The sequence below is a fragment of the Nerophis lumbriciformis genome, linkage group LG06 (genome assembly GCF_033978685.3).
Source record: "Nerophis lumbriciformis linkage group LG06, RoL_Nlum_v2.1, whole genome shotgun sequence".
NCBI classification, from domain to species: Eukaryota; Metazoa; Chordata; class Actinopteri; order Syngnathiformes; family Syngnathidae; genus Nerophis; species Nerophis lumbriciformis.
Genome location: NC_084553.2, coordinates 19,768,278 through 19,791,086, shown reverse-complemented (window position 1 = coordinate 19,791,086; position 22,809 = coordinate 19,768,278). Strand labels below are relative to the sequence as shown.

Here is a 22,809-nt window from a genome sequence, read left to right as displayed (position 1 = left end):
ATGAAAATCCGCCCATAACTTTTTGAGTTATGTTACTAAATAAGAAATAGACAGACAAGCCCCGGTGAAGACATCACCTCCTGGCGGACGTAACTAGTGTTATGGAAAAGGTGGGGGATCCTGTTTTGGAAAGTCATGCGGTGCAATGTGCTCATTCTAGTGGCACAAGAGTACTGCACACAAGAAGGTTTGTGAGGGAAATCATTTCAGCTTTTCTGTGTGCATTTTCCATCTTCTGTGTATAGGTCTAAACTTTTTCCAGATAAAATGTCACATGAACTGCTTACCATTAAAAAAAAAAAAACTGTCCTATGTGATGGTACAGAGTTTAGAGCATCAAATGTAATCGAAATATAAATTTTTTTCAAGGCATGCATATATTTTCATACAAGTCCATGCAATGCCACATTATGTACACTTTACCAGGCATGGCTGCGGAAGTGGAGTGAGTGTGCAAACTTGGATGTTTTTAGTTTGACGCAGGCCAGATGTAAACAACTTAGAGTACTGTGCTAGAGTCAGAGAAAGGTGTTTGGACTGACTCAAGTCCAAGGAAAAGTCTTAACATGTATCCTGGATGCCTCTGTGTTACTAAATAGGTCTATTCATGCTGATTGAAACATTAAATACTGTATATGAACGTCAACATGCACAGGACATTTGCTACAAGTACTTATTAGTTTGCTTCATCATCCTGTGTACATTTACACTCTTGTATGAGAATTTCAGGTCTGCCTTGTCAGCTGATTGAAATACTAACACAAGTCAGAAATAACAAGAGATAAAGTGTATACTGAACATTTTATTTGGTACTGTACTTCCTTACTAACCTAACATATTTATTTATGAATCATTTATTTCTTGTATTTTGAAGTACCTGTCCAGAAGTACGACACTCACCCTGATCTCTCCGGTGACAGTCAACTGATTTATTAATTCATTTAATGGATTGCTGCATTTGTGCTACTTGGCAGCCCCAGATTTTTGAACACACTGTGAAAATAACTGAGTTCCAAGACCCTCAGGTTATGCAAAAGCAGGAGGTTGTTTGTGTTCGACAGTTGCAAAATATGGGCATGGATCAGAGGGAATTAAAGATAGCTTGCAGTGATCTATTCATCAGTTGTGTGTGCCAAGGTTGGACATGTTTAAAATGTCAGGTTTGATACAACTGTATTAGTCAGTGTGGTAGAGTAGGTAATGTACAAAGTAGCTCAGTTTGTTTCGACCTGGTTTGATTAGTAGTTAACAGCAGTCTGTTATATTTGGACGTACAGTACAGTGGTATTTAAAGCAATTTGCCTATCAAGCTACGTTCCTAGCTTCATCTTTGGTCACAATTTTTAAGTAGTCACAGAAAGAGCAAGGTCGAGTGATGTGTTGGACTCACCCTAAGACATTGGGCACCCACCTTTTGAGCCCAACATCCCTGTTTTCAGCCGGCAGATCTTTTTTGGATGTGCTCATTATGCAATATGACCTGACCTAAAAACAAAAAATTGCTAGTCGACTAATCTCCAACTATCGTAATGGTTAGTTGACTATTCAGCTATTGGAATTTAAATACCTTTTCCGTGGCCTCTAATTTAGCAATGGGATTTTAAATTTAGCTTGAGATATTTTTTGCCAGGCGCTATTTACAAGTATTTAAACTGCAACTGTGCTGTGCATTAGATTGCTACAATAATAGTAAAAATTGTATTAAACATACTTCAAGGCAAGGATAGGCAAAGGTCTGATAAAAACAAATGGTATTGGTAATGCAAACAAAGAAAAATCTATTGCTTCCTTTAGAAAGAACATTTTATTTTGTGATGCTGATGATGTGTTGAGAAACCTGCACACATGTATATAACCCAAGTTTCTCTGGTAGACTTTGGCTAAAATAATAATAAAACATTTTTTTTTACCTATCTCGCTAACAATAGGCTATATCTTAACGAAGAGATTCTAGGACCACATCTTCCGGTTGCCCGACATGCCTCCACTTACAGTAAATAAATGCTCCCGCATGACAGACGTACCGCCATGAAAAGCAAGCTTATAGGTATGGTTTATATATAGGTTTCACTGGTAGTGTGGTTGCAGTGGCTGCAGCTATTTTTCTCCTCCTGTCGCTTGCCGGTCACCGGTCGCACTGGCTCACACATGTTTATTTCCATCTGGAAAAAATGAGCAATGTCGTTCATGAAAATATTATTGACAAATGAATGTGTCAGCGACAAATTGTAATATAAATTGTTGTCGACATCGTCGACTAATCACCCCTACATGCAACGCAGATTTGTGGGGCAAACTGGTTTGGAACATTGTCTTGGTTTCAGGGACTGAGCTCAGGCTGCGTGCAGCGAGGTGTATGGGTGTGTTCAGGGGTTGAAATGTTGGCAGGACTGTTGGTCACCCTCCGGGACTGTGCATACTGATGTGAAAATGCATTTATTTTTCTTAACATTTTTGGGAACTATCGATAAAGTTAATGGGTGGTCGCGAACCCTGCTCAAAGAGATAGGGTGAGTAGGTCAGTCACTTGGGAGGAGCTTAAAGTAGAGCAGCAGCTCATTCACATCGAGAGGAGCCAATTGTGGTGGCTTAGGCATCAAGTCCAGATGCCTTTTGGTGTTTTGGGACTGCACAGCTGGGAGAAGGACCCGGGGAAGACGCTGCAGGAATTGCAGCCTCTCTGTCACTTTAGTGGAACTGGAAGACCACAAAAGTCTCGAATAGGACTGGTAATCCTATGAACTGTACCCATGTAAGACACTGGATGGAAGTAGATATAGGTATTTGATTTTAATTTAAAAAAGTGTTGTTGTTTTTTCTCTGCAAACAAACATGTTCAGTCCTGTTGATGACAAACACCTTAATTTTGCTCTAATGTGACCACATCACATTCTCCTTGTGGTCTTGTGTGAATAATTTAGGTGTTGATTGTCAAACCTTCAGCCTATTCCAGTCTTGTGCTGGTCCTTTGGCAGCTCTGTGGTCTTGCCCATGGTGTTGTAGAGGACTTAATGAAGGAATTGTTTGTGTGATTGGTGTATTTTATACACATGAGTTGAGAAAATTGCGCAAAAGAGGAAAGCTATTTATTTCATGATTTATATGACTAATTATTCATTTTAGGCCTCTATAAACCCATCACACACTCATAAATGCATCTACAGTCTTATGTTAACATGTAAAATATTGGTACTCAGGAATGATAACTCTAAAGCAGTGGTTCTCAAACTTTTTTCACCGTGTACCACCTCAGAAAACACTTGGCTCTCCAAGTACCACCATAATGACCAACTTAGTAGGCCTAGTAGGCCCAAGTATTCTTTACAATACAAAGCAGAGGTTTTATTTAACAACTATATTTGATATGTTTGTAACATTACACAACATTACACAGTAACAGTGTGTTTGAATATTAAGATAAGTGATTAGACTTAGACTTACACTTAGACAAACTTTAATGATCCACAAGGGAAATTGTTCCACACAGTAGCTCAGTTACAAATGATGGAAAAGATGGAAAGGACAATGCAGGTATAAAATAGACTAAAAGCAATATAAAATCTAACTTATATACATAATATTTACATAATATATGTACAGTATAGGATATATACTGATATATTATATGTTTATATCATATATACAATATATAACAATTACCATGTACAATATTACAGTATATGTAACAGCTGCAGCATAAAATAGAGAGTAAATCCAGCAGAAAATAGACATTATAAACAAAGAGAAGTAGCTAACATAGAAGGTGTCAGGTAATAGATATCATCTATTGCTGTATGGCGAGTGATTATACAGCTGGATGGAGTGCGGAATGAAGGAATTCTTGAATCGAACACTGTGGGAACGAAGATGAAGGAGCCTGTTAGAGTATGAACTCCGCTGTCCCTCAATTGTCTGGTGGAGTGGGTGGGCAGGACTGTCCATGATGGCCAGCAGTTTGTCCAGTGTCCTCCTGTCCCTCACTGACACAAACGCCTCCAACTGCGTACCGTATTTTCCGCACTATTAGCCGCACCTAAAAACCACAAATTTTCTCAAAAGCTGACAGTGCGGCTTATAACCCGGTGCGCTTTATATATGGATTAATATTAAGATTCATTTTCATAAAGTTTAGGTCTCGCAACTACGGTAAACAGCCGCCATCTTTTTTCCCCGTAGAAGAGGAAGCGCTTCTTCTTCTACGGTAAGCAACCGCCAAGGTAAGCACCCGCCCCCATAGAAGAGGAAGCGCTTCTTCTTCTACTGTAAGCAACCACCCGCCCCCATAGAAGAAGAAGCGCGCGGATATTACGTTTCATTTCATTTGTGTGTTTACATCTGTAAAGACCACAAAATGGCTCCTATTAAGAGACACGTGTACAACGCATAATTCAAACTCAAGGCAATAAGTCACGCAGTAGAACACGGAAATAGAGCAGCAGCAAGAGAAGTGAACATAAATGGTGCGTAGGTAGAGGAAGCAAAAGATGACCTGCGCCACTAAGACAGGGAGACAGCGCCGGACGACATACGCCAACATCTTCCAGTGGATTGTAAATACCTGGGCGAATATATCGGTCTCAACTGTGGTCCGAGCTTTCCAGAAGGCAGGATTCACGGAACTGCTGGACAACAACAGCAACATTGACTCTAATGACTTCGACGAGACGGAGCCGGCCATTTTGGATGCCGTATTCGCCCAACTTTTTAATTCAGACACTGAAGAAGAATTGTTAGAACGCTGGTTTGTAATATATTATTAAAGTTTGACTGACCTATCTGACTGTTTTTTTGACATTCCCTTTAGCGCAGCGTAGGCGCGGCTTATAACCCGGGGCGGCTTATAGGTGAACAAAGTTTTGAAATATGCCATTCATTGAAGATGCGGCTAATAACCCGGGGCGGCTTATAGTGCGGAAAATACGGTACAAATACTTTGGTCGGCTTTCTGGATCAGTTTGTCAATCCGGTTTAAGTCCATTTTGCTGGTGCTGCTCCCCCAACAAACCACTGCAAAGTACAGTGCACTGGCCACAACAGACTGATAAAAGATCTCTAACAGCTTGCTGCACACATTAAAGGACCTAAGCTTCCTCAGGAAAAAGAGTCTGCTCATGCCCTTCTTGTAAACAGCTTTGCAGTTGTCCTTCCAGTCCAGCCTGCTGTTCAAGTGGACTCCCAGGTACTTGTACTTCCCCACTACTGCCACCTCCCGGCCCTGGATCTTGATGGGCTCCACCAGGGTCATTCTCTTCGTGAAGTCGATGACCAGCTCCTTGGTCTTGTCCACATTAAGGAGCAGATGGTTCACCTGAGACCACTCTACAAAGTCAGCGATCAGTGTCCTATACTCCAATTCCTGTCCCTCTCTGATACACCCGACCACAGCAGAGTCATCCGAGTATTTCTGCAGGTGGCAGGACCTGGAACTATACTGGAAGTCTGAGGTGTACAGGGTGAACAGGAAAGGAGACAGGATGGTCCCTTGTGGAGCAGTTACACATTACTGACCACAGTATCTGACAGGAAGCTCCCCAGTCGCACAAACTGGGGCCTGTCAGACAAGTAATCAGTAATCCAGGAGACAATGGATGAACTGACACTCATCGTGAGCAACTTGTCACTCATCAGAATCGGCTGAATGGTGTTAAAGACACTGGAGAAATCAAAGAACATGATCCTCACAGTGCCCTTCCCACCACCCAGGTGAGAGTGAGCACGATGCAGCAGGTAGATAATAGCATCATCCACTCCTACACGGGGCTGATACGCAAACTGTAGGGGATCCAGGAAAGGAGCCAACAGGGGTCTCAGCTGATCCAGCACAAGTCTCTCGAAGATCTTCATGACATGAGACGTCAGGGCAACTGTTCTGAAGTCATTCAAGCCCGATGGGATGGGCTTCTTGGGCACCGGCACTATGCAGGATGTTTTCCATAGCGCTGGTATCCGTTCTAACTTCAGACTCAGGTTGAATATGAAGTGCAGGATCTCAGTTAGCTGAGCAACACAAGTCTTCAGGACCCAGGGCTTGACTCGGTCAGGGCCTGCTGACTTGGCTGGGTTCACTCTCTCCAGCTGTCGTCTCACATGTCCAGGTGTCAGACACACCGGGCTGGCTTTCTCAGTGGAGAGATAAGAAACAGCGGTGGCAGGCAACAGTGAAGGAGTTTGTAGATTGATGTTCAGGGGAGGTGTGAGGACAGGATTATTTATTTGGCATACTGTTAGATCAGGGGTGCCCAAACTTCAGCTGGTGGGCCAAGTGCTGTGCATCAGAGTCTTCAGTGCGGCCCGCGAGACACCACGTCTTACAAGATCTTTGGCCCGTGGTGTGTTTTGCCTAATTTTAGTCTCCTGTGGATTGAGATAGAGTGATGTTGCTGCCCTCTTGTAGATAGAATCAATGATCAATATCTACAAATTTAATTTGAAAGTGACATGAGCACAGCATCAATTTATATAAGCCAATCCAAACAAGTAGTTGAAGTTATGTGTTGTTGTTCAGTCTCTTATGACTTGCTTTGATCAATGCGCGCGCATCCACATAACAGCGTATTTGCAATTACCCTAAAAAATATGGCTTTACAGCAGTTTGTACTGAATTTTTACATGTTTGGCACACTTACCTCTTCAATTTGGTATGAAATTGATATGCAGACTTAAAACCTTGCGATCGCCGATTCAGCGCAATGTTGCAGATTCTTGTCAACCAAGACAGACCCACAAGAATCCAGAGCCTTAAGGAACTTCTGGCGGATCTCATCAACCCCCGGGGCGCTGCCACCGAGGAGATTTTTGACTACCACGGCAACCTCAGCCTCAGAAATGGGAGAGCCCACCACAGATACCCCAGGCACTGCTTCCTCATAGGAAAACGTGTAGGTGGAATTGAGGAAGTCTTTGAAATATTCCTTCCACTGATCCACAACATCCTAAGTTGAGGTCAGCAGCACACCATACCCGACCCACACAATGATGGCAATGCACTGCTTCCCCCTCCTGAGGCGGCGGATAGCGATCCAAAATCGCTACAAAGACGTCCGGAAGTCGTTTTCCATGGCTTCCCCGAACTCCTCCCATGTCCGAGTTTTTGCCTCTGCGACCGCCAAATCGCGCGGCACTTAGCCCGTCGGTACCTGTCAGCTGCCTCCGGGGTGCCTTTTGGAAGTGTCGTAAATAACGATACAGTCCTGTAAGCACACAGTCTAGTACGTGTATCCTTGGATATAACATTGGAGACGAGAATGGAGCTTCCTTTTTCACCCTTGTCTCCCTTTCTTGCTCTGCCCAGTGAGCCGCCGATCCCATGGTGCTGCTGGCATTCGTCTTTTAAGACTTTAATTGCCCCCATCGGGCTAACTGACGCTAGCAATGCTAGGCTACGGGCCATGCTCATCCACACCCTGTGTATTAAGGAAAAAATGATTTTTATTACTCTTGGGCCTTGGCAGACATACGCAGACTGCGTCACTTTGCTGGCTGGACATTTTGCTGCCCCACAGAGCGTTATCATCCAGCAAAGTATCTTTCACCAGCGCCGACGGCACACCGACGAGTCGGTACACAGCTTTGTCACTGATCTCCGCTGCATGGCGAGCCTCTGTAAGTTCAGCTGTTTGGAAGAAGAAATGAGCTGGCTGAACACACGACACTCCCAAAGCTCCGGGAGAAACTGTTTATGTCGCCAGACGACCTGCCGTTGTCGAAGGCAGTACAAATGGCTTCCCAGTTTGAGTCTCCTGCACAATTAGCATCGCGGCTGACACACTTTGCGCCGCTGGCTCAGACAGTGACCCCACACGCATTGCTCCCTGAAAAACCCTCCCCTCGTGGACTTCGAGGTGAATGGCCAGCGTAAGATGAACCACTTCTCTAAAGTGTGCCGTTCTGCCCCCTCTACTATTTTTCGTCCCCACTCGTCCCAAGTGCCAAGCTCCACCACCATCAACTCGGTGGGCTCCCACACTAAGCCGTTCAATTGGTGTACTGTTGAGCTGGACGGTGTGTACCTGCCACTGATGCTGTATCCTGCTGCTTCCAAGTTGCTGCTTGATAAATCAACTATCAGACCGCTCTTTACACGACAATCAATTGAAGCAGGAGATCATGCTTTGAGATCATGTCCACCATTTTTGCTGGCATCCCAGGTGTGGTGGTGTACTTGGACGACATTGTGGTGCACGGTGCGTCGCCTGCTGTGCACGATGACCGCCTCTCCAAGGTACTCCAGGTACTCAACAACAACAATTTACCTTCAATAGTTAAAAGTGTGTCTTTGCTGCACCCGCCATTGAGTTTGTGGATTTCCCCTGACCGCTGTCGGTCTGAGCCCTCTTCACTCAAATGTTGCCGCTGTCCTGCGCCTCCCTGAGGCCTCTTTCCCCGCACAACTCTCAGCATTCATGGGCATGTCCGCCTTTTACCTGTGCTTTCTTCCCCGCTATTCTGACACCACTACACCACTCCATGTCCCCCTCAAACAGGATGTGCCTTGCAGGGGCGCCGCTAGGGATTTTGGGCCCCATGAAAAGAATCTTTACAGTCATTATTTTTTCTGTATTATAATTTCATCATCATTAGGGGCCTCTCTGGGCCCCCCTCCATCATGGGCCCCTAGAATCCGTCTCCTTTACCCCCCCTTTTCGGCGCCCCTGGTGCCTTGGGACTGGACACCAGCATGATTAAGTCACAGCTCACCTCTTACCCCGTGCTTGCCCACTTTGATTTACAGTGCCCCACGTTTGTGACCTGTGACGCCTCCAACACTGCAGTCGGTGCTGTCCTGTCTCCACTGCAGCGAGGGACTCAGCGCCCATTGGCAATTGTGTCAAGGGCACTCACTACAACAAAACAAAAGTATTCAGTGGGGGAGAGACTGGCATGTGTCCGGGCCTGTGAGAGGTGGCACATGTACCTCTACGGGTGACACTTCATGCTTTGAATTGACAATCAGGCCCTCACAGCCCTCCTGACAACGACTGGCTCAGGTCACAAGCTGTTCCGCCTCTACAGGTGGTTCGAGAGACTGCCGACGTATAAGTTTACCACGCAGTTTACAATAGGCAGGGACAATGTCATGGTGGACTTGCTCTCCAGAGCCACACCCAGTCAAACACCACTCAGGGCCCCTTGGAGCCGGAGTTGGTGCTCATGCTGCACGCACCTCTTCAAGCAGCTGTGTTCACACAGCTACGTTTGTTCATCCAAGAGGACTGAGGACTGACCAGCAAAAGTGCTAGAGGACCTAGCACCTTTCCATCGCAACAAGGGCGACATCTCCTGTTGCAACAATGTCTATGTGGCACAGGGGCTATGCACCGTGGTGCCCTACGCCTTGAGGGCACAAGTCCTGGCCATGTTGCACGAGGGCCATCCGGGCATCGTCAGGGTCAAGCAATGCTGTAGGCGTCTGGTCTGGTGGTCGGGCATCGACAGAGATCTGGAGCCTCAGATCAGGCAGTGAACGTGCACCACACTGATGGCGACGGGTTGCCCTGATGCACAGTTGCCTGAGCCAACTGGCCCACCTGATCCAGGTATGCAGGATGACCCTGTGCCCCGTCTTGTCCGGGCCTGCCATAGGCCTCTCTCTGCGCTTGGAAGACGTTAGACTTAAAAAAAAAAAAGGTTTCAGTAAGCAATAATCTGCCTGTCACGTGGCAGAATAATACACAAGGTTAGGCGGGTGGGCTGGCAGTCTACCCGGCTACCCAGTTAGGTTGTTTATGTGTTTAGTTTGCTGTTTTTGTGTAATCCCTTGCCATTATTGTTGTTGCTGTTGACATCCTTTAAAGGCGGGAGTAAATGTAGCATACAGTCTACGCTATGTGCTGATGTTAGTGTGTTACGAAAGTGAAGTGTGTTTGCCGCAAAGGAGTTTGACCGACACTTGTTGGAAGTGTCAGTCAACTGAAACTCGACTGTGTAAAGCATACAGTCGAGTAAGTGTATTTTGGAGATAACAACATCATGTACCTGTAACAATAAACACCGTAAAAATGATGTACTGTGTATATATTATTGCAGGGCAGGTCAATTAAAAAAAAATCAGCATGGGATCAAAAACTTTTTTTCCCCACATTGTGCTCTCTGATTGATTGGGTGTTCCAACCACCTCTGACCCAAAGTCAGCTGGGATAGGTTCTAGCTCATCCATGACCATAAACTGGATAAGCGCTATGAGGGGAAAGAAAGAATAAATATTATAACTTCCTAATGTGAAATTCTCTTTCCGCTCTGCTGTTCTTACATTTCATGCAATAATAAACTGCATTAATAATTCATTAGAGCGGGTGCAAAAGTCTTATGCTAAGGTAACAATAAATGGTTTATAAAATGATTTGAAAGTATTCATGTGTGAAGTGTGACATTTAAATCCACCAATATGCATCATCACAGTCCATTGCTGCTTTACAATGTTTAGCTTTAACTTTGCACTTAACCACCCAACTGTGCGTGTGTGTGTGTGTGTGTGTGTGTGTGTGTGTGTGTGTGTGTGTGTGTGTGTGTGTGTGTGTGTGTGTGTGTGTGTGTGTGTGCGCGTGCATGCGTGTGTGTGCGCGTGTGCGTGTGTGTGTGTGTGTTTGTGTGTGTGTGTGTGTGTGTGTGTTTAACAGGTAAAGCTGCGTTTATTCACATGGGTGAAGATGTGGACGGTGTCGACATGAGAGCGGAGGTTGGCCTGTTAAGTCGTAACATCCTACTCCGTGGTGAGATGGAGCCCAGTTGTTATGGCAACGAAGCCTGCAAGTTCTTTGATTTTGACACCTTTGGAGGACACATTAAGGTACGTCACTGCCTTAAAAATATTAATGACTGACTTTTTTTTATCAGTGCCAACGTTCAAAATGACAGTGTTCATAAAAAGAGATTAACAGCTTTTTGTCTTGATTAGTGTGTGAATGTGTGTGTGAATGGGTGAATGTGATGTATAATGTAAAGCGCTTTGAGTATCTTTTCAGGTATAGTAAAGTATTATATAAATACAGACCATTTACCATTTGATGAAGTATATATATATATATATATATATATATATATATATATATATATATATATATAAACATATATACATGTATATATATATATATATATATATATATATGTAAATATATATGTAAATATATATATATATATATATATATATACATATATATATATATATGTGTGTAAATATATATGTAAATATATATATACATATATATATATATACATATATATATATATATATATATATATATATATATGTAAATATATATGTAAATATATATATACATATATATATATATATATATATATATATATATATATATATATATATATATATATATATATATGTTAGTGGGGCAGCACAGTGGTACAGGGGTGCATGTGTCTCACAATACGAAGGTTCTGAGAAGTCCTGAGTTCAAATCCGGGCTCGGGATCTTTCTGTGTGGAGTTTGCATGTTCTCCCCGTGACTGCGTGGGTTCCCTCCGGGTACTACGGCTTCCTCCCACCTCCAAAGACATGCACCTGGGGATAGGTTGATTGGCAACACTAAATTGGCCCTAGTGTGTGAATGTGAGTGTGAATGTTGTCTGTCTATCTGTGTTGGCCCTGCGATGAGGTGGCGACTTGTCCAGGGTGTACCCCGCCTTCCGCCCGATTGTAGCAGAGATAGGCTCCAGCGCCCCCCGCGACCCCGAAGGGAATAAGCGGTAGAAAATGGATGGATGGTGTGAGAATGTTGTCTGTCTATTTGTGTTGGCCCTGTGATGAGGTGGCGACTTGTCCAGGGTGTACCCCGCCTTCCGCCCGAATGCAGCTGAGATAGGCTCCAGCACCCCCCGCGACCCCAAAAAGGGACAAGCGGTAGAAAATGGATGGATGGATATATATATATATATATATATATATATATATATATATATATATATATATATATAATGTGTGTATGTATATATATATATATATATATATATACATATGTGTGTGTATGTATGTATATACAGTACAAGCCAAAAGTTTGGACACACCTTCTCATTCAATGCGTTTTCTTTATTTTCATGACTATGTACATTGTAGATTGTCACTGAAGGTATCAAAACTATGAATGAACACATGTGGAGTTATGTACTTAACAAAAAAAGCTGAAATAACTGAAAACATGTTTTATATTCTAGTTTCTTCAAAATAGTCACCTTTTGCTCTGATTACTTTTTCGCACACTCTTGGCATTCTCTCGATTAGCTTCAAGAGGTAGTTACCTGAAATGGTTTTCACTTCACAGGTGTGCTTGAAGCTCCGTTCCTACAAGTTTGATAAAAAAAATCTAATCATTTAAAAACCGAGGCTATTTTTTCCACAGTAAATAATGTGTGCAATGTGGAACTAAACATTAACATCACTTTTAGCTCTATTTAACAACCATCTTTATCAAAGACGGTTGGTAGCGAAGATGTTAATGAGCGGAAGAGAGTGATGGGAGAGCCATGCAGATGTCAACTTTGTACTTTACTACAAATTATTTCTTGACCTTTACAGTGTTTCTTGCCTTCTTTATCAAAGTTCTGTCATTCACAACTTTTTTGGGCCCCATAGTGGATTATGGTGAATTATTTTGCAGTCGCACAATTGGCCGTACGATATCAGAGACACTACATAAAACATTTCAGAGAAAACCAAATCATACAAAAAGTGGCGCGTATTAAAACCAAGGTACCACCGCATATACTGTAGGCAATATTAGGGTAGTAATAGGACTGCCCCAGGCTAAATTGTGGCCCGCCTCATCACAATTTTATTTGGAGTTTTATTTTGTATTATTTTTTTTATTCAAACTTGAATTTAATTTGATGCATGTTCTATACTAAATGGGAACTGCACTTTTTGGGGGGAATTTTGCCTATCATTCACAATCCTAGTGTGAGACAAGAACACAAACAGCTAACATGGTGCCAATCGGTGTTGCTTTATTCAGCCTATAAAGCGCTCTAAAAAGCATTTAAAAACCTCCATCAACGTTTTATACACAGTACATGCTGTACGTGTATATCAAATGTAGTAACAAGCACATTTGTAAGAACTAGAGATATCCGACAATGGCTTTTTTGCCGATATCCGATATTCCGATATTGTCCAACTCTTAATTACCGATTCCGATATCAACCGATACCGATATATACAGTCGTGGAATTAACACTATTATGCCTAATTTTGTTGTGATGCCCCGCTGGATGCCTTAAACAATGTAACAAGGTTTTCCAAAATAAATCAACCCAAGTTATGGGAAAAAAAGTGCCAACATGACACTGCCATATTTATTATTGAAGTCACAAAGTGCATTATTTTTTTTAACATGCCTCAAAACAGCAGCTTGGAATTTGGGACATCATGCTCTCTCATGAGGTTGAGGTGGGCGGGGTTAGGGGGGGGCGGGGTTGAGGTGGGGGGTGGGGGGTGGTGGGTGTGGGCTAGCGTCCTGGAAGAGTTAGTGCTGCAAGGGGTTCTGGGTATTTGTTCTGTTGTGTTTACGTTGTGTTACGGTGCGGATGTTCTCCCGAAATGTGTTTGTCATTCTTGTTTGGTGTGGGTTCACGGTGTGGCGCATATTTGTAACAGTGTTAAAGTTGTTTATACAGCCACCCTCAGTGTGACCTGTATGGCTGTTGACCAAGTATGGGTTGCATTCACTTGTGTGTGTGGAATGCCGTAGATATTAATATTATGTGATTGGGCCGGCACGCAAAGGCAGTGCCTTTAAGGTTTATTGGCGCTCTGTACTTCGCCCTACGTCCGTGTACACAGCGGCGTTTTAAAAAGTCATACATTTTACTTTTTGAAACCGATACCGATAATTTCCGAACCAATACCGATAATTTTCGAATTTTTGATATTACATTTTAAAGCATTTATCGGCCGATAATATCGGCAGCCCGATATTATCGGACATCTCTAGTAAGAATGTGTAATTTTTACGTATTTTGTTCCTTTTAAGCAGACTGCAGTGCATTAATTTTACAGATATATCTAAACGTTCGCTATTTCCTTCAACAACAACAACACTACTACCCATGCAGACTTCATAAAAAAACAACAAACATAATCAAAACAATCACTTACTGTACACTGTCTGCTCTCACTGTGATGCCGACTGATGGGATTTTCAAATATTCCCACTTAGATGAAGAATTAAGCATAATCCACACGAAGGGTTAAAAAAACAAACTCAGAGGCGATCATGCTGCAGCACCTTAGTATGTCAACACTGCAGCTGCTTTAGCTCCTTGTGATCAGGCGGGGCTAAAAATAGTTTGTCTGCGTGAAAGCTTATAATACCATTATTGTTAATACTATGTTAATATTCAGGTCACAAGATTGTTGGCAGTTTTTGGATGCCTTTTTAGAGTGATTTTGAGGCAAAATGGATTACTCCCGTTAGCACCATTGCTATCCACCAAGAACGAGCCGATTATTGCAATTTAAAGTGCAAAAGAAAATGTTTTAATCCATGTATTTTCTACATGTGTTCTTGTATAATAATAATAAAAGGATTGTGAATGTTGGGCAAAATTCCAAACATATTGAAGTTACCTTTAAATCAAATTCATGGAGAATACATTTTTCAGTTTATATTATTTTGCTGTAAAATAATAATTTTAACATTATTGAAAAATATATATTTTTGGATCTTGCTACTTGCACTCCCACCGGGATTTCAATTGGGGACCTTCTGTTTTGCAAAACATGTTAAATTACATATGAAGCACACTGTCATTCATTCATTTTCACATTCATATTACATGTGCTTCTTCATGAAAAATGGGGCCCCCCACATATCGTGGGGCCCTGCACACAGCGCGTCTTCTGAATTTAGGGTGGGGTGTCCCTGTATGTCATCATTGCAGTTTAGTTGTTTCCTGTGTGTTTGGAGGCAATAATTTAGTTCAACCTGGCTACAGGGAACAAAGTACTAAAAACATAAAACTGCTTAGCTTTTGTTTAAACAACTTTTTAAAATTAAACATAAATCACTGTTAACAGGTATTTGTACATAATATATATGGAGCATACATAAAAATTAAAATGTGGGTACGGACACTTTGATACATTGTGTGCATTAAAGATGCTAAAACCAATAAACTTAGCTTTGTGTTATAGCTGATAAAGCAAATTAGCATGAAATATCTGAATAATATTCTATTTAATGTTTACAATATACCAGTTTACAATAGGCAGTTTGTACACCCATGTTTTACAGCAAAACATTTGGCCTCACTGTCCTGACACTTTTCTATGGGATTGAATCTGTGTAGCCTGATCTAGCTCAGCGAAAAAAAAAATAAAAAATGAAAAAATAAAATAAAATAAAATTACATAAAATAAAATAAAGAAATAAAGAAACTACTCTCTGAGCTGCCACCTTAACGTGGTAGAGGAGTTTGCGTGTCCCAATGATCCTAGGAGCTATGTTGTCCGGGGGCATAAGGGTCTCCCAAGGCAAACTGGTCCTAGGTGAGGGATCAGACAAAGAGCAGCTCGAAGATCTCTATGAGGAACACTGACAAGGAACCCAGATTTCCTTCGCCCGGACGCGGGTCACCGGGGCCCCCCTCTGGAGCCAGGCCCGGAGGTGGGGCACGATAGCGAGCGCCTGGTGGCCGGGCCTGCCCCCATGGGGCCCGGCCGGGCACAGCCCGAAGAGGCAACGTGGGTCCCCCCTCCAATGGGCTCACCACCCATAGCAGGGGTCATAGAGGTCGGGTGCGATGTGAGCTGGGCGGCAGCCGAAGGCAGGGCACTTGGCGGTCCGATCCTCGGCTACAGAAGCTAGCTCTTGGGACGTGGAACGTCACCTCGCTGGGGGGGAAGGAGCCTGAGCTAGTGCGCGAGGTGGAGAAGTTCCGGCTAGATATAGTCAGACTCACTTCGACGCACAGCAAGGGCTCTGGAACCAGTTCTCTCGAGAGGGGCTGGAGTCTCTTCCACTCTGGCGTTGCCAGCAGTGAGAGGCGACGGGCTGGGGTGGCAATTCTTGTTTCCCCCCGGCTCAGAGCCTGCACATTGGAGTTCAACCCGGTGGACGAGAGGGTAGCTTCCCTCCGCCTTCGGGTGGGGGAACGGGTCCTGACTCTGGTTTGCGCTTATGCGCCAAACCGCAGCTCAGAGTACCCACCCTTTTTGGATTCACTCGAGGGAGTACTTGAGAGTGCGCCCCCGGGTGATTCCCTCGTTCTACTGGGAGACTTCAATGCTCATGTTGGCAGCGACAGTGAAACCTGGAGAGGCGTGATTGGGAAGAATGGCCGCCCGGATCTGAATCCGAGTGGTGTTTTGTTATTGGACTTTTGTGCTCGTCACAGATTGTCAATAACAAACACCATGTTCAAACATAAGGGTGTCCATATGTGCACTTGGCACCAGGACACCCTAGGCCGCAGTTCCATGATCGACTTTGTAGTTGTGTCATCGGATTTGCGGCCTCATGTTTTGGACACTCGGGTGAAGAGAGGGGCGGAGCTTTCTACCGATCACCACCTGATAGTGAGTTGGCTGCGATGGTGGGGGAGGATGCCGGACAGACCTGGCAGGCCCAAACGCATTGTGAGGGTTTGCTGGGAACGTCTGGCAGAGTCTCCTGTCAGAGAGAGTTTCAATTCCCACCTCCGGAAGAACTTTGAACATGTCACGAGGGAGGTGCTGGACATTGAGTCCGAATGGACCATGTTCCGCGCCTCTATTGTCGAGGCGGCTGATTGGAGCTGTGGCCGCAAGGTAGTTGGTGCTTGTCGTGGCGGTAATCCTAGAACCCGTTGGTGGACACCGGCGGTGAGGGATGCTGTCCTGGAAGAGTTAGTGCTGCAAGGGGTTCTGGGTATTTGTTCTGTTGTGTTTACGTTGTGTTACGGTGCGGATGTTCTCCCGAAATGTGTTTGTCATTCTTGTTTGGTGTGGGTTCACGGTGTGGCGCATATTTGTAACAGTGTTAAAGTTGTTTATACAGCCACCCTCAGTGTGACCTGTATGGCTGTTGACCAAGTATGGGTTGCATTCACTTGTGTGTGTGGAAAGCCGTAGATATTAATATTATGTGATTGGGCCGGCACGCAAAGGCAGTGCCTTTAAGGTTTATTGGCGCTCTGTACTTCGCCCTACGTCCGTGTACACAGCGGCGTTTTAAAAAGTCATACATTTTACTTTTTGAAACCGATACCGATAATTTCCGAACCAATACCGATAATTTTCGAATTTTTGATATTACATTTTAAAGCATTTATCGGCCGATAATATCGGCAGCCCGATATTATCGGACATCTCTAGTAAGAATGTGTAATTTTTACGTATTTTGTTCCTTTTAAGCAGACTGCAGTGCATTAATTTTACAGATATATCTAAACGTTCGCTATTTCCTTCAACAACAACAACACTACTACCCATGCAGACTTCATAAAAAAACAACAAACATAATCAAAACAATCACTTACTGTACACTGTCTGCTCTCACTGTGATGCCGACTGATGGGATTTTCAAATATTCCCACTTAGATGAAGAATTAAGCATAATCCACACGAAGGGTTAAAAAAACAAACTCAGAGGCGATCATGCTGCAGCACCTTAGTATGTCAACACTGCAGCTGCTTTAGCTCCTTGTGATCAGGCGGGGCTAAAAATAGTTTGTCTGCGTGAAAGCTTATAATACCATTATTGTTAATACTATGTTAATATTCAGGTCACAAGATTGTTGGCAGTTTTTGGATGCCTTTTTAGAGTGATTTTGAGGCAAAATGGATTACTCCCGTTAGCACCATTGCTATCCACCAAGAACGAGCCGATTATTGCAATTTAAAGTGCAAAAGAAAATGTTTTAATCCATGTATTTTCTACATGTGTTCTTGTATAATAATAATAAAAGGATTGTGAATGTTGGGCAAAATTCCAAAAATATTGAAGTTACCTTTAAATCAAATTCATGGAGAATACATTTTTCAGTTTATATTATTTTGCTGTAAAATAATAATTTTAACATTATTAAAAAATATATATTTTTGGATCTTGCTACTTGCACTCCCACCGGGATTTCAATTGGGGACCTTCTGTTTTGCAAAACATGTTAAATTACATATGAAGCACACTGTCATTCATTCATTTTCACATTCATATTACATGTGCTTCTTCATGAAAAATGGGGCCCCCCACATATCGTGGGGCCCTGCACACAGCGCGTCTTCTGAATTTAGGGTGGGGTGTCCCTGTATGTCATCATTGCAGTTTAGTTGTTTCCTGTGTGTTTGGAGGCAATAATTTAGTTCAACCTGGCTACAGGGAACAAAGTACTAAAAACATAAAACTGCTTAGCTTTTGTTTAAACAACTTTTTAAAATTAAACATAAGTCACTGTTAACAGGTATTTGTACATAATATATATGGCGCATACATAAAAATTAAAATGTGGGTACGGACACTTTGATACATTGTGTGCATTAAAGATGCTAAAACCAATAAACTTAGCTTTGTGTTATAGCTGATAAAGCAAATTAGCATGAAATATCTGAATAATATTCTATTTAATGTTTACAATATACCAGTTTACAATAGGCAGTTTGTACACCCATGTTTTACAGCAAAACATTTGGCCTCACTGTCCTGACACTTTTCTATGGGATTGAATCTGTGTAGCCTGATCTAGCTCAGCGAAAAAAAAAAAAAAAAAGAAAAAATAAAATAAAATAAAATTACATAAAATAAAATAAAGAAATAAAGAAACTACTCTCTGAGCTGCCACCTTAACGTGGTAGAGGAGTTTGCGTGTCCCAATGATCCTAGGAGCTATGTTGTCCGGGGGCATAAGGGTCTCCCAAGGCAAACTGGTCCTAGGTGAGGGATCAGACAAAGAGCAGCTCGAAGATCTCTATGAGGAACACTGACAAGGAACCCAGATTTCCTTCGCCCGGACGCGGGTCACCGGGGCCGCCCTCTGGAGCCAGGCCCGGAGGTGGGGCACGATGGCGAGCGCCTGGTGGCCGGGCCTGCCCCCATGGGGCCCGGCCGGGCACAGCCCGAAGAGGCAACGTGGGTCCCCCCTCCAATGGGCTCACCACCCATAGCAGGGGTCATAGAGGTCGGGTGCGATGTGAGCTGGGCGGCAGCCGAAGGCAGGGCACTTGGCGGTCCGATCCTCGGCTACAGAAGCTAGCTCTTGGGACGTGGAACGTCACCTCGCTGGGGGGGAAGGAGCCTGAGCTAGTGCGCGAGGTGGAGAAGTTCCGGCTAGATATAGTCAGACTCACTTCGACGCACAGCAAGGGCTCTGGAACCAGTTCTCTCGAGAGGGGCTGGAGTCTCTTCCACTCTGGCGTTGCCAGCAGTGAGAGGCGACGGGCTGGGGTGGCAATTCTTGTTTCCCCCCGGCTCAGAGCCTGCACATTGGAGTTCAACCCGGTGGACGAGAGGGTAGCTTCCCTCCGCCTTCGGGTGGGGGAACGGGTCCTGACTCTGGTTTGCGCTTATGCGCCAAACCGCAGCTCAGAGTACCCACCCTTTTTGGATTCACTCGAGGGAGTACTTGAGGGTGCGCCCCCGGGTGATTCCCTCGTTCTACTGGGAGACTTCAATGCTCATGTTGGCAGCGACAGTGAAACCTGGAGAGGCGTGATTGGGAAGAATGGCCGCCCGGATCTGAATCCGAGTGGTGTTTTGTTATTGGACTTTTGTGCTCGTCACAGATTGTCAATAACAAACACCATGTTCAAACATAAGGGTGTCCATATGTGCACTTGGCACCAGGACACCCTAGGCCGCAGTTCCATGATCGACTTTGTAGTTGTGTCATCGGATTTGCGGCCTCATGTTTTGGACACTCGGGTGAAGAGAGGGGCGGAGCTTTCTACCGATCACCACCTGATAGTGAGTTGGCTGCGATGGTGGGGGAGGATGCCGGACAGACCTGGCAGGCCCAAACGCATTGTGAGGGTTTGCTGGGAACGTCTGGCAGAGTCTCCTGTCAGAGAGAGTTTCAATTCCCACCTCCGGAAGAACTTTGAACATGTCACGAGGGAGGTGCTGGACATTGAGTCCGAATGGACCATGTTCCGCGCCTCTATTGTCGAGGCGGCTGATTGGAGCTGTGGCCGCAAGGTAGTTGGTGCTTGTCGTGGCGGTAATCCTAGAACCCGTTGGTGGACACCGGCGGTGAGGGATGCTGTCAAGCTGAAGAAGGAGTCCTATCGGGTTCTTTTGGCTCATAGGACTCCTGAGGCAGCGGACAAGTACCGACAGGCCAAGCGGTGTGCGGCTTCAGCGGTCGCAGAGGCAAAAACTCGGACATGGGAGGAGTTCGGTGAGGCCATGGAAAACGACTTCCGGACGGCTTCGAAGCAATTCTGGTCCACCATCCGCCGCCTCAGGAAGGGGAAGCAGTGCACTATCAACACCGTGTATGGTGAGGATGGTGTTCTGCTGACCTCGACTGCGGATGTTGTGGATCGGTGGAGGGAATACTTCGAAGACCTCCTCAATCCCACCAACACGTCTTCCTATGAGGAAGCAGTGCCTGGGGAGTCTGTGGTGGGCTCTCCTATTTCTGGGGCTGAGGTTGCTGAGGTAGTTAAAAAGCTCCTCGGTGGCAAGGCCCCGGGGGTAGATGAGATCCGCCCGGAGTTCCTTAAGGCTCTGGATGCTGTGGGGCCGTCTTGGTTGACAAGACTCTGCAGCATCGCGTGGACATCGGGGGCGGTACCTCTGGATTGGCAGACTGGGGTGGTGGTTCCTCTCTTTAAGAAGGGGAACCGGAGGGTGTGTTCTAACTATCGTGGGATCACACTCCTCAGCCTTCCCGGTAAGGTCTATTCAGGTGTACTGGAGAGGAGGCTACGCCGGATAGTCGAACCTCGGATTCAGGAGGAACAGTGTGGTTTTCGTCCTGGTCGTGGAACTGTGGACCAGCTCTATACTCTCGGCAGGGTCCTTGAGGGTGCATGGGAGTTTGCCCAACCAGTCTACATGTGTTTTGTGGACTTGGAGAAGGCATTCGACCGTGTCCCTCGGGAAGTCCTGTGGGGAGTGCTCAGAGAGTACGGGGTATCGGACTGTCTGATTGTGGCAGTCCGCTCCCTGTATGATCAGTGCCAGAGCTTGGTCCGCATTGCCGGTAGTAAGTCGGACACGTTTCCAGTGAGGGTTGGACTCCGCCAAGGCTGCCCTTTGTCACCTATTCTGTTCATAACTTTTATGGACAGAATTTCTAGGCGCAGTCAAGGCGTTGAGGGGATCTGGTTTGGTGGCTGCAGGATTAGGTCTCTGCTTTTTGCAGATGATGTGGTCCTGATGGCTTCATCTGGCCAGGATCTTCAGCTCTCACTGGATCGGTTCGCAGCTGAGTGTGAAGCGACTGGGATGAGAATCAGCACCTCCAAGTCCGAGTCCATGGTTCTCGCCCGGAAAAGGGTGGAGTGCCATCTCCGGGTTGGGGAGGAGATCTTGCCCCAAGTGGAGGAGTTCAAGTACCTCGGAGTCTTGTTCCCGAGTGGGGGAAGAGTGGATCGTGAGATCGACAGGCGGATCGGTGCGGCGTCTTCAGTAATGCGGACGCTGTATCGATCCTATGGTCATGAGCTTTGGGTTATGACCGAAAGGACAAGATCACGGGTACAAGCGGCCGAAATGAGTTTCCTCCGCCGGGTGGCGGGGCTCTCCCTTAGAGATAGGGTGAGAAGCTCTGCCATCCGGGAGGAGCTCAAAGTAAAGCTGCTGCTCCTCCACATCGAGAGGAGCCAGATGAGGTGGTTCGGGCATCTGGTCAGGATGCCACCCGAACGCCTCCCTAGGGAGGTGTTTAGGGCACGTCCCACCGGTAGGAGGCCGCGGGGAAGACCCAGGACACGTTGGGAAGACTATGTCTCTCGGCTGGCCAGGGAACGCCTCGGGGTCCCACAGGAAGAGCTGGACGAAGTGGCTGGGGAGAGGGAAGTCTGGGCTTCCCTGCTTAAGCTGCTGCCCCCGCGACCCGACCTCGGATAAGCGGAAGAAGATGGATGGATGGATGGATGAAAATAAAGAAAATTAAAAACAGTATATATGTACATATATATATATATATATATATATATATATATATATATATATATATATATATATATATATATATATATATATTTATGTTCATAAATATGTCTGCTACTGGAAGCAATGGGATAAAAACGTTTGTGGATTTGTAGCAACTGCCAGAGCGGGAATGTGTCGCAAGGGAATGAAAATCCACACCTTTCACAGTTGAACCGATATGGTACCAGTTCTCGGTCACTGGGAATTGCAAACAGTACTCAACGGTACCAATTTCTGGTATTTTTATGTGTGTTAATGTTTTAATAAATAAATGTAATTTGCAAGTATTATATAATGTAGGTGACGTTCAATTCCATAGAATTAGTCAATTCCATGTATAGACACTGTTTAGAGCAGGGGTGTCAAACTCAAATACAGAGTGGGCCAACATTTAAAACTGAACAAAGCCGAGGGCCAAGGTTGAACAAATTAACCTTTTTGATAGGGACCCAAACAAGTTTTGCATTAAATATTGAACAAGCAAGGTTTATATAACTGTATAGTGACATGCAAAATCGAGTTTCAAATAATAATAATAATTATTAAAAAATATCAATGGCATATCAAATACAATTTAAATACAAATTGAATGCCTCTTTTCTATTTGCAGCCTTCTGAGGGAAATATCAACATTAACTTTTTCCACAGGTTAATAAATTTGAAAATAAAATAATGAATAAACCAACAATTAAACTGCTCAGTTTGCAACACACTGATCTAATCTGAT

The 22,809-nt window shown here is 44.6% G+C and overlaps 1 protein-coding gene across 2 annotated transcripts in view; it reads left to right on the top strand.

The window, feature by feature from the left end:
- Positions 1-22,809, top strand: part of cemip (cell migration inducing hyaluronidase 1) — a 344,459-nt gene that overhangs the window by 239,914 nt on the left and 81,736 nt on the right. For both annotated transcript variants that reach the window (XM_061963866.2, XM_061963867.2), the window contains one exon: positions 10,617-10,786. In XM_061963866.2, the coding sequence (XP_061819850.2) occupies positions 10,617-10,786 (170 nt within the window). The remainder of the gene's footprint in view (positions 1-10,616; positions 10,787-22,809) is intronic.